We start from the raw sequence: 12,214 nt of genomic DNA on the forward strand, positions 1-12,214 counted from the left end.
ACTTTCATCACACTAAAGATTTTGGAAAAAAAATAATAAAACTAGTCTTTACAGTTCTAAGATGACATATGTAATTACAGGTATGCATTTATTAATCTCTGACAAAATATCTGTATATATAAATAAACTTTTTCTTGATAAAACACTAAGATAGCAGGTGTTTAAACAGTAGTGATATATAGAAACAATCTAAGTGTCCACTGGTGGATGCACGGACGAAAAAATGAGTTATACATATACAATGGAATATTATTCAGTCATAAAAATGAATGAAATTTTGTCATTTGTGACAATGTGGATGGACCTTGAGGGCATTATGCTCAATGAAGTAAGTCAGGCAGAGAAAGACAAATACCATATAATTTCACTTATATGTGGAATCTAAAAAGATGGATGGTTGCCAGAGGTGGCAGGGGATGGGAGGAGAAATGGGTGAAGGGGGTCAAAAGGTAGAAACATCCAGTTATAAAATAAATAAGCTATGCAGATGTAATGAATACCATGATGACCACAGTTAATAACACTGTATTGCATATTTCAAAGTTGCTAAGAGAGTAGATCTTAAAAGTTCTTATCACAAGAAAAAAATTTTTTTAAACTACGTAAGGTGACGGTTGTTAACTAGACTTACCGTGGCAATCATTCTGCACTGTATACAAATATCAAATCATCATATTGTATACCTGAGACTAATATAACATTACATGTCAATCATACCTCAATTAAGTAAATAAATAAATAGTAGTGATTATATAGTCCAGTATTACAATGAGCCTGGTACTAAGTAAATTTTGAAATTTAAAGCCTTTGGTATTTTGTCAACTGCTATTAAACTCTATAAAAATGTAGTATGAGATATAATTCCCATTCTTAAAATAGCCTAGGAAGAAACATTTAAGAAGCTAAATTAAAGAGTGTGATAGTGATAATTTAATTTAGATATTAAATTACTGAGTGAGCTAAAAACCCCTTCCGTGCCTTCTGTCTGACTTAGGGTAAAAGCCGAAGTCCAGCTCCACGTGACTGGTTGATGTATATGATCCTATGGTATATGACTGTGGTATATATTATGTGGCTATGGTGTATCCTCTCTGACTTTATTTCCTCTCCTTCCACGTACTTCCCCATCTCCCTTACTCTCCCTACTTCAGCCACACTTACCGTTCACTGTAACCTTGAACTCACCAGTTACACTGCTTCTGAGCCACTGTACTTGCTCTTCTCTGCTTGAAATGTTCTCTCTACAGACATCGTCACGGAAAACAGCTGTCTCCTTTAAATCTTTGCTCAAGATATTTTATTTAGAATGTAACACCCTTGTCACTGATATTTCAAATGCCCTTCATTTAATTATTTTTCCCTTTGGCACTATTATGCAACTTACTGTACATTAGCTATCTTTTAAAACTTCTGTCTTTTCCAGTATAATGTGAGTTCTATGAGGACAGAGATTTTTGTCTGTTTTATTACCTGTAACAGTGCATAGCACATAGTAGGTGCTCAATAAATATTTGTTGAATAACTGAATGAATATATATGAAAGGATTTCATAGCATATAATCTAATCCATTTTCTCTGTTGCTGCCAGAATCCCTTCAAGCAATATTCCTAGCAATACAGTTATCTAGGTTTTGCCCAAATGTATCCCAACCCAATTAGCTAGCTGGTAATAAACGACAATTACAAAGTTCTTGACACATTTAACTCTCACTGAAGCGAATGAGGTAGACAGCATTATCCTCATTTTACAGAAGAAGAAACTGAGGCACTGAGTGTTTCAGGTATCTTATTCAGTGACAAACACTTAATTATGTCTAGAGACAGTCAATTTCATTGTCATTGTAATAGATATTTTACTGGCCAGAAGTTCTTGAGTACATTTGGGCCCCAAATTGTTTTCTCTATAGCCTGCTTTAAAAAGAGGAAGAAATACAATATAAATGGATAACTTAAAATCTTCTGTATCTCTCACACTAGTACATTCAGCAGTTATGTCATATTATTGGCATACCTTAAGTTGTGGTAACAGAACAACCACTTGAACGCCAACAATATTCCAGTCACAAGATGAGGCACATTACATATGCCCTTTCACTTAATAACTACACTAACTTTATGAGGTGATCACCCCCATTTTGAGGACTCTGAGCCTCAGAGTAGCATCTTCTCTAATATAACACACATAAAAAGAGGGCTGAGATTTAACACAAATCTGCCTAAACTAACAACGAAACCTCCAAGCATGTTCACATGAACTGCCTGAGCCAGTTTTTTGTTCTGTATACATGTAAGTATCTTTATAATCTAAACACAGGACTTAACATTTATTGCTGATAAACTTCATTTCCCTGGTTTAAGCTTATGATTTCTACCTATAATTACCTTTGGGGTTTTTATTCTGCCATCAAATGTATTAGTTATCCTTTAAACAGCAAAAATAAGCACACCTTCTCTTTCAATTGTTTAAACAGGAAGTTTAATTAACTACTTAAAATGTTCAACAAAGCATAATCATATGTTATTCAGTATTACGTATCCACTAACTGAGGCACACTACATCAAATTAGTATCAGGCCACAAACCGACCCACTAGGTACCATGCTTTAATCCAGGAGTTGGCAAATGTTTTCTGTGAAGGTCCAGATTGGGTTTTGGGGCCAATTTGTCACAACTACTCAGCTCTAACGTTGAAGCACAAAAGCAGCCATAGATAACACCTAAGCGAATTAGCATGGTGCTGCTCTAATAAAACTGTACTTCAAAAACAGGCAGTGGGCCATGGGCCAGATTTGGCCCGCAGACTGTAGTTTGCTGACTCCTGATTTAATCTTGCAACCATCAAATTGAACTAGGTATTTAGGTCACTTCTACCTGTCTGGTTCACAAAAGTATCATGGAATTCTTTATCAAACACCCAATTAACTTCAGGAAATATTATGTCAACAGGCTGCCATGAACTATTTTCAATTCTCTATTTTCTATTGAAATATTCTCTATTTTCAATATGCATGTAAGGCATCAACTACTTAGCAAATCATTCTAGAACTCTGACTGACTTGTAAATCAAATTTATTGATTTGTAAAATATTTGACCTTCATCAATTGGGGGTACCATTTACAAATTTTCTTTACAAATTCTCTTGATATCTTTTCATTATTGCTTGGTTTGCCTTATTTGCAAAATGTGGCTTAAACTTTAATTTCTCTTTATTATTTTTAATAATTTCCAGAGAGAAAAATCATTCTTAATGGAGAGTTGAGAAACAAAGTGATTTAGTTCTATACTCTATTTTTCAACTATCATTGCAAATCATCCTTAAAGTGGTATCCTAATCCTTCCTTAACTATATTTTCACTGTAACCAAACATTTTGCTGTATTTCTCATTTTGGGGAATTCAGCCTTAATTCAACACAGTACTTACTGGTCTATGCAACATTTTTATCCATCCTTGACTGTATCCCTTATTTCTTATATAGTCTCTTTCATTTCTTATAAGAAACACAAAGACAGAAATTTCAACTAGTACTACTGGGCTATTTCTCTTTTACTGTCTTATCGAAAATATTGACGACTTGACAGTAACTGCAATTGTAGAGCCCAAAACTTCATTTTTAGAGCCTCCTCTCTATAACTTTTGAAAATATCTTTCCTAAAGTCTAGATACAGCTTTGTGCATCTAATTTCCTTCTTTATTAAATTCTATATTTATCTATTTCCAAGCCTAAGTAAGCACTTTTTCTCATGTGTCTATTACTTTCACATCATTAGATATTATATTCAGAATAGAAATTTCCTTTTTGTGTCCTTCACTGAGTGAAAAAGTGGCCAACAAACCAAGACGTATATTATCACGTTTCACTCTTAACAGAATTAAGACTATCAGCATATATATATATATATATATATATATATATATATATATATATATATATATATACACGTAGTTGAAATACTTTATCACTACCTGTCCCTGTGACAGTTTCATAATTTTTATTATGAAAATACTGTAGATATTTTATACAGCTATAAAATATATAAACTTAAACAGTAACATTTTATCTTATAAAATAATTTGAGTGCCATCTTATTCTTTATGAAAATATATTAGCACCTATTAGTAGAAAAAAAACAAATCTCTCCATCCATACTGATCTATTACAAAAGATAGAAGGACAATTTCATGGTACTTGGGCTACACTTCAAGAACGTATTATAAAATATACACTTTAGCAAAAATATCATTTTCGTATCAATGCAATTAAAGAATTTTAGTACCAATTATTCTACATTTGATTTTATTTGAAATATAAATATTTTAGAAGGCACAAATATTCTTAAAATGTTAAAGTGTGTTTTAAAATAACGTTCTTTTAATTTTTATTTAAAACATAATCCTAAATATTGTTCAAGTGAGCATAACAACCATAAGTAAATATCTTAAACCGATGATGAAAACTCAAGTAGTTCTCTTGTGCCTAAACATGTAACTCTTCAATACAAGATGAAGCAAATAATAAAATGAATAATATTGTAAGCTTTACTACAGAATAAAGTAGCATGCAATGGAATTCAAGAAAAAAAATTTAAAATCACACGGTAGAACTGATCTCTATCCTTGGATGAATTTAGGTATTTAATTTCCAGTAATTTTATGTAAACTATGATGAGGTACCAACAAGAAAAGAAATTAATTAATTTCAGGAGTAATAAAACTTTTACTACTCCTCTATCAAGACAATGTTTAACTTTCTGACACTAAATGTTAGTTCCTTCGCTTTATAAAGAAACTGGATTGTGACACAAACATTTCAACAGCTGTTTTCATATACATATTATGAGATGAATTTAAATAGTATATTATTTTAGATATAGGATGCTTTAATAGGCTCTTCTAAAAATAACTGAGAAAAAATAATTTTACAGACAAAATACACTGTCATGACTTTACCGACATGGAATAAATAACTTACTTAAAAAAGAAGAACGGAGTTTTTTCACAGATTCAGAATATAAGCTAGAAACGCCGCACATGCAAGAAGTCACAATCAGCATACCTTAGTGAAGCAATGAAAAGCAGAAGGAAAAAAAAAGGAGACAAAGATACTAGAATGGTATGGTTGGGACAACGATTTCTGCTGAAGATAACACATGACAAAATGATCACACAAACAAAAACAGAAAAAAATATTCAACTATCACCAAAATGATAGTAAGGTCTACATCCCATCACCTTTTTCTTTTCTTCTCTCATGAATTATGAGAAGTATTTAGTATCAGCTAATAATGTCCTGAAAGCAACTGAGAAATGAATCTCAGAAAGAATTTTAATTCAGAGAGATTGAGTTAGGAAGTATAGATCAGAGCTTCCCGATGGCATTCTGCAAATGGGTTAGGTTAAGTCTGCCCCAGATGCAGTTCCCCTCAATCCCTGGTCCAGCTGGGCAGGTCCTGGGGAGTCTGGAGCCCAGAGGCCAGTTACTGCTAGAGGTCTCATTAATATATCCCTATATGCCAGAGATCCAATGCCATTTTCTGTGTGTGCCATGAGGTTTGGAAAAAAAAAAAGGTGAGGAGTACTATTATAAACAGCTAACTATACATGTGTTCCATGAGGAATTAGTATTAAAACATTTAAAATAAGACTAATTACCTAGCAAACACAAAAGAATGCTACGGAGAGAATTCTTAATGGATCTGGGCTTGCACTGAATCAAAGCTATCAGAGAACGCTGTATTTCATAGAGTTCAAATTCACTTTTGCATCTACATTTTTTTTTCACATGGGAAATGATTCCTTTGAATTAAATAGTCAAAACAATAAACTGTTCGTCTCGCAATAAAAGGGACAGAACTGTGAAATTAACTTTTGTTCTGTAATAATGGGATGAATTTTCCTGTCATTATAATTTAGCTAAAGAAGTCTGAAACTGTGGTTCTTTCCCAATGTTAAATAAAATCCTAGAATATTAAAAACAAAAGCATAAGCTAATAACAACACAAAACAAAAAGGCAGGCTGATACATTTTATACAAACAGATGAAATCAGACAAGCTATCTACCCAATGGAAATACTTATATTCACAGAAGTAACTCAGCATTTATGGAAATCCTAAAGCTCAGGACTTTTTTCTTCTTACCTCCTGAAGGCTGTCGAGATTTACGAGGAGATCGGGGTTCCCTCCGATAAGGATCACTGGAGCCGCATAATTCAATAGTGCCCAGGTTGAGGAGTACTGCTTTCTGGAGGTAGTCGACCATTGCAATGCCACTACAATTGCCAAAAACTACCCTAGGAATAGGGAAAGAGCAAATATTTTAGCACAGATAAACAGCTACAAGAAAACATATTGCAGTCTACAGGGCTAAAAAATCATGATGGGTCTTTAAGAAAATTCCTTTTGAAACAAAACACTATTACAGCCATGCAAATACAGGTTACATACGCCTTCTGATGGAACTGTGCAGATTTTCTGTAGATATTAATGATTACAAATTAATATAGAATAAATTTGGCATAGGAGTTGGAACTCAACCAGGGACATAAATCTCCACACTAGGCAATATGACGTCTAGTTTTCGGACTTAGGGGTATTTTGAATGCCTCAGGGGAAGACATTCCCTTGCACTAGGGAAGTAGGGGATTATACCTTTGGAAAAGTTTTGGCAATCCCTATAGTCAAGAATAACAAGTAGAAAGCATAAATCTTGGGGGCCTCCCTTTGGACTATTCCAAATACCTTCTCAATTATGAGTCGGGAAGTACAAACCAACTATGAACAAAGCAACTATGAATAAAGGAATTTTATTCTTTTAAGATCCCTTAAGCCAGGAATTGAAAGCTAAAATATATAGAGGGGCTATATAAGTAAGTAAACGGGCCAACTAAGGACCGTAGTGAACTGGAGAGTGGACAGCCCACCTAAAGAGGGGAAGCTTCAACCCAGTTCCTCCTGACTACTGCCGAACAGAAATGGAGACATGGGCCAGATAATCAAAGTTTTCAATTAAAGCTCTAAATATGGATTTTCACATTAAATAGTCTTGGCAACTAGTTCAAATTTAAAAAATACACAAAAAAGGCTAAACAAAATACATCTGTGAGCCCAATGGGGACTGTGATCAACTGATTTGCAATTTCCTTTGAAACATCCTATTGGTTCCTTTTCTTATTCCCTGTTTCTCTTATGGCTGTGGGCAGTAAAATATTAAAAAGGGGAACGTTTGTGTTCTTACATGGTGGGGCCCAAATAAAAGACATTAGAGAATACTATCTCAGACTACAGCCAGTCTTAGCTGGGTGCACAACTGCAAGAGATAGAGTAGGTGGTAGTAGCTATAAGGAGGAAGAAGAAAGATGAATGAGTCCCTAGGGCTAGAATCAAGGGAAGGAGACAGTGACCTACACATAATAAATAGCTCTAGACTGAACAGTTAGCATGTGGTTTCTCTTATAGCACAATGTTGATTTTTACTATTTACAACAGCCAGGACATGGGAGCAACCTAAGTGTCCATTGACAGATGAATGGATAAAGAAGATGTGTCACATATATACAATGGAATATTACTCTGCCATAAAAAGAAACGAAATTGAGTTATTTGGTGTGAGGTGGATGGACCTAGAGACTGTCATACAGAGTGAAGTAAGTCAACAAGAGAAAAACAAATACTGTATGCTAACACGTATATATGGAATCTAAAAAAAAAAAGAAAAAGAATGGTTCTGAAGAACCTAGGGGCAGGACAGGAATAAAGACGCAGACGTAGAGAATGGACTTGAGGACACGGGGAGGGGGAAGGGTAAGCTGGGACGAAGTGAGAGGGTGACATAGATATATATACACTACCAAATGTAAAAGAGATAGCTAGTGGGAAGCAGCCGCATAGCACAGGGAGATCAGCTCGGTGCTTTGTGACCACCTAGAGGGGTGGGATAGGGAGGGTGGGAGGGGGATGTGAGAGGGAAGAGAAATGGGGATATATGTATATGTTTAGCTGATTCACTTTGTTATACAGCAGAAATTACACACCATTGTAAAGCAGTTATACTCCAATAAAGATGTTAAAAAAAAAAAAAAGACCCAACACAGCCAAAAATAAATAAATAAATAAATTTATTTATTAAAAAATAAATCAATCTATCCTATTATAATGGAAAGTATGTACTACTAACACTATATACTTGAAGGCATGAATTGATAAATAAAAATACACCTGTAGTATAGATGAATACTTTACTTAACTATTACTATGCCTTTACAATTTACACAAGTTAACTATGGAAGGAGAAAGAACAAATTATACAGCTATGCTTCAACATTTATAGAATCAATTTAGAACATAGTCTTCTGGGTTGATGTTGTTAGACCTTCATTATACCAAACATTAACAAGGAAATTATTTCCCAGAGTACTTCCAGGAGAGGATAGATTCACTGGTCCATAAGATATTTAACTTTGAATCAGGAAGCAGTATAAGCATATCCAGAGTAAATTATTCAAAACAGAACTATGTTCCAAATAAACACTGAGTTTGGTCTGAAATTAAAGTTATACAACATCTTTTTAAGTGATACTATAATAAAGATCATTCCGTTTTTAAAAATATAAAAATGCATGGAATACGATGAAGAGACGGAGAAACACAGAAATTATACTCACAATCCATAGGAAGAATTAACTGCCAGACTGGTTATTTGTTGCGGTGGTTCTCCACTCACCCATACCAACTGAATAACTAATTCTGTCTGATAACCTGGAGACTGCTTAAGTGGAGAATTCTTAACTCTGTAAGAAAGGAAAGCATGTTACCTGTTAACCCATCTTCAATTATCTTATTAGCCTATGTAATTATAAAGTCACGCATACATAACTACATAAAAAATAACTTTATATATAAAATTGTAAAATATAAAAAAATGTCACAATCAGAATCCTGTCCTCTATAATCAGTTAGTCTAGTTGGAGATGAAACACCTAGATAAATCACAAAAATAAGAAATTATATGTAAGTTCCACATATAAACTGGGGAGGGAGGGGAGAAGGGAAGGGGGAGAAGGGGAGGAGTGGGTAGAGAGGGATGAAAGAAGAATAGGGAAGGATGGGGAGAAGAATGAAGAGAAGCAACGACTTAGGTATTAAGAGGAAAAAAATCAAGTTAGAGAAAAAAATCCAAGTTAGAAAAGTAGGCTTAAAACTTGAAAAAGGTATGGTATAACTAAATGAAAACTGGCCCAAAACATAAGGAGTTAAGGAAAAAGTATAAAAAATGTGCGCAATTTATTTTTGTTTGTATAACCACTTTTACTATTAAAAAAAAATCTTTTTTGACTTTAAGTTCGTAGTAGTTTTGATTGTAGACTCTTCCCGTAATAACTGCTGCATAGTGTTAAAAAAATTGCTTTTGCAAAAAATATGCCAACAAGATAAAGAAGTAGGAAAACCCATAGTCAAAAATTAACAAGTGTCTAAGTTTGGTCACAGTGGAAGGTGTGTGTAGTAACAGTAAAAAAAAGTCACTATAGCGAGATAGGCCAGGGCCAGACTTTCCAGGGTCTTTGAGGTCCAGCTGCAAAGGTTTGATGTTGGTAGAAAGAACTCAGGGCTCTCAAAAAGGCTTGAGTTTGAGTCTTGGTTCTGCCACTTACTAGTCATCTTCCTGTCTAGAAGTGGGAATAATATTACCTAATCACAGTATGACAGCACTGTGAGTGCCTATGAAAGAGTTTTGCCAATGGTCAGATTATACAAAAGTAATATATTTTCATTATTAAAGTATTAAAAGCCAGTGAAGATTTATAAGAAATATTTTGGAAAGATTAACCGTAGAGGCATGCAAGACGAAGTACAATGAGACCCATGCGGAAGTTCCTGTGATCCTTGTGATGCGAAATAATAAGGTAGATTTCAAACACATGAAGTAAGTTCTCAAAAGGGCTCGTAAATTCCATTAAGGTAGACACCTTGCAGTTACTTTTAATATTCCAGCAGAGGCAGTACTCAATATTTACTGAATGAATGAATGAGCTGGAGGCTGATTAGAGATAGAGGAGGGGAGAAAAAGAAGACAGTGATTTTAAGTTCCAAAAAAGAAAAAAAGAAAGATAAAAGATGTCAAGATGAAGAGGCAGTTTTAGAGTAAGATGTGGTTAACTTTGAGGTAGGATCTTCAAGTGAACTATTCAGCAAACAGTTATACTCACTTGTACTGAGTGAGTTCATACAAAACTTATACTGGTTAAATTTGTTATAAGCATGTTAGAGGGAGTGAAGGGGGGGTGGTTTATAAATGTGAGACTTTCTAAGAAATAAAGTTACTTAGATATAATACCTTGTCATATTTGCAAACTTCAAGTGATTTTGGAAGATAAAATTTTTTTAAAATGTGAGCAATTTATTTGTGACTACTTTTACTATTAAAAAAAATCTACTTTTACTTTAAAGTGAGAACGTTTTTGATTGCAAAGCCTCTCTCCAGTAATTGTTCTTGCAAAACACATATAAAGCCTGGTTACTCCAACAATTCTTGGGGCTTCTGCTCCGGAGTGAGTGTATAAAGGAAGGACAGCAGGAAGTCTATTCGATGTTCAATCTCCTGACACTAAACTCAGAGAACCCTTTGGATCATTTACTTGGTGCTTCTAGTGAAGAACACCATGACACCAGACTTTTTGCTGTCCTACTTGCTAGACTCACTCTAGGTAAGAAAACAGGATGTTGTCCAAATTTCAGAGTAAACGTGAATCACCGAGGGTATCCCTAAAACAAACTGAGTTGCGGTCACATCTGCCTGTGCAAAGTCTTCCAGTTAATACACTCAGAACAGTACACTGGCTGATGCAGAAGTTTTGATTTCCCTCAGGGAAACACCCACGCTTGGCTACAGCCATCCCTCTTGAAAGACAAAAATAAAGACTGAGTAGCATTTCACCTCCACCAGAGACAGCCTCTGTTGATATAAGCACAGCCTGTAGAGTCTGAGTGTGCTATTTTCTCCCTGTATGAATTAGACAAGGTTCAAGGAAGTGTCTACCCTCCCTCTGGCATACTTAATGTGCACATTAGATTAGATTCTCAAGAGCAGAAACAGGCATTCAGGGATAATTTTAGAAGTGCATATACGGGCACATTTAAGATGTAAGTGATGAAGACACACAGAAGTCATGGAATTCTTATTTTACTTAGTTTGAAGGAACAAAAAAGTTCTAAAGCAAAAATAAGTCAAACTTGCTGAAAAATCCCCAATTGGTATAAAATTAGAAACCGAATCAAGAAATGATGAAATATGTTAGATTTTAAAAATACAAAATGGGGGTTGGGTGGGCGTTACGTTTAATGTCTACAATGGTTATATGCAAGTTACCATTTAATATTTTTAATATATACAAATTAATTTGTTTACTTTTTAAAGATAAAGGTTGAACTTTCATAAAAAGCTCTGTAATTTGTACAAATGTATTTTAAATGTCAAAATAATGTCTGGAGGCTTTGTAGTTTCAAAATAATTTGTAGGTTTGGACTAACACCCTGCAAAAGCACAACTAAAATACTTAAATAAAACCAAAAGTTTATTGGTAAAAGAAGTAAATTGAATAGCTGCTTTTAAAATGTTTCTTCAGAAAAACAATTACTGTACAGGGAGGGATGGAGTGGGAGGCTGGGGTTAGCAGATGTAAGCTCTTCTATATAGAGTGGATAAACAACAGGGTCCTACTGTATAGTACAGGGAACTATATTCAATATCCTGTGATAAACCATAATGGAAAAACATATTAAAAAAAGAATATATATATATATATGTATGTATAACTGAATCATTTTGCCATACAGCAGAAATTAATACAACATTGTAAATCAACTAGACTTCAATAGGAAAAAAAAAAACAACTCCCCAACCCAATTATGTACAAAAACATTTTGTATAAAAACAAACAAAAAAACCTAAGTATTAGTTATTTTCACATCAATTTAGCTATATTTATGACTTTTAAAAATTGGCTTTTGAGATTGTGGACTAAAACAATATGAAGTTAATAAATAACTGCATTAACCTGAAAACTATTAAAATGGTTAAAAAAAAGAAATATAACTCAAATTGCCTATGATTTTAAAAAGTCACTAGTGAATGTGTGGATTTTAGACAAAAATCTCAAACTTGTTACCAGAAATACGTTACCAAAATAAACCTCAAAGACAAACTGTACTTTATATGCT

The 12,214-nt window shown here is 34.0% G+C and overlaps 1 protein-coding gene across 11 annotated transcripts in view; it reads right to left on the reverse strand.

The window, feature by feature from the left end:
• The window catches only part of STXBP5 (syntaxin binding protein 5), a 167,960-nt gene that overhangs the window by 60,604 nt on the left and 95,142 nt on the right, over nucleotides 1–12,214 (reverse strand). For 7 of the 11 annotated variants that reach the window (XR_010933634.1, XR_010933632.1, XR_010933633.1 and 4 more), the window contains exons 17-19: nucleotides 8,662–8,787; nucleotides 6,140–6,291; nucleotides 1,186–1,281 (exon numbers count right to left, since the gene is read on the reverse strand). Coding sequence is in view for 8 of the 11 variants with exons in the window: in XM_067701831.1 (XP_067557932.1) it covers nucleotides 1,186–1,281; nucleotides 6,140–6,291; nucleotides 8,662–8,787 (374 nt within the window). In the remaining 3 variants the exon portion in view is untranslated. Of the gene's footprint in view, nucleotides 1–1,185; nucleotides 1,282–4,972; nucleotides 5,057–6,139; nucleotides 6,292–8,661; nucleotides 8,788–12,214 lie in introns of all 11 variants that reach the window. The other 4 variants (XM_067701835.1, XM_067701834.1, XM_067701833.1 and 1 more) reach the window with 2 other exon arrangements.

This window comes from Pseudorca crassidens, chromosome 13 (genome assembly GCF_039906515.1).
Source record: "Pseudorca crassidens isolate mPseCra1 chromosome 13, mPseCra1.hap1, whole genome shotgun sequence".
Lineage (NCBI taxonomy): Eukaryota > Metazoa > Chordata > Mammalia > Artiodactyla > Delphinidae > Pseudorca > Pseudorca crassidens.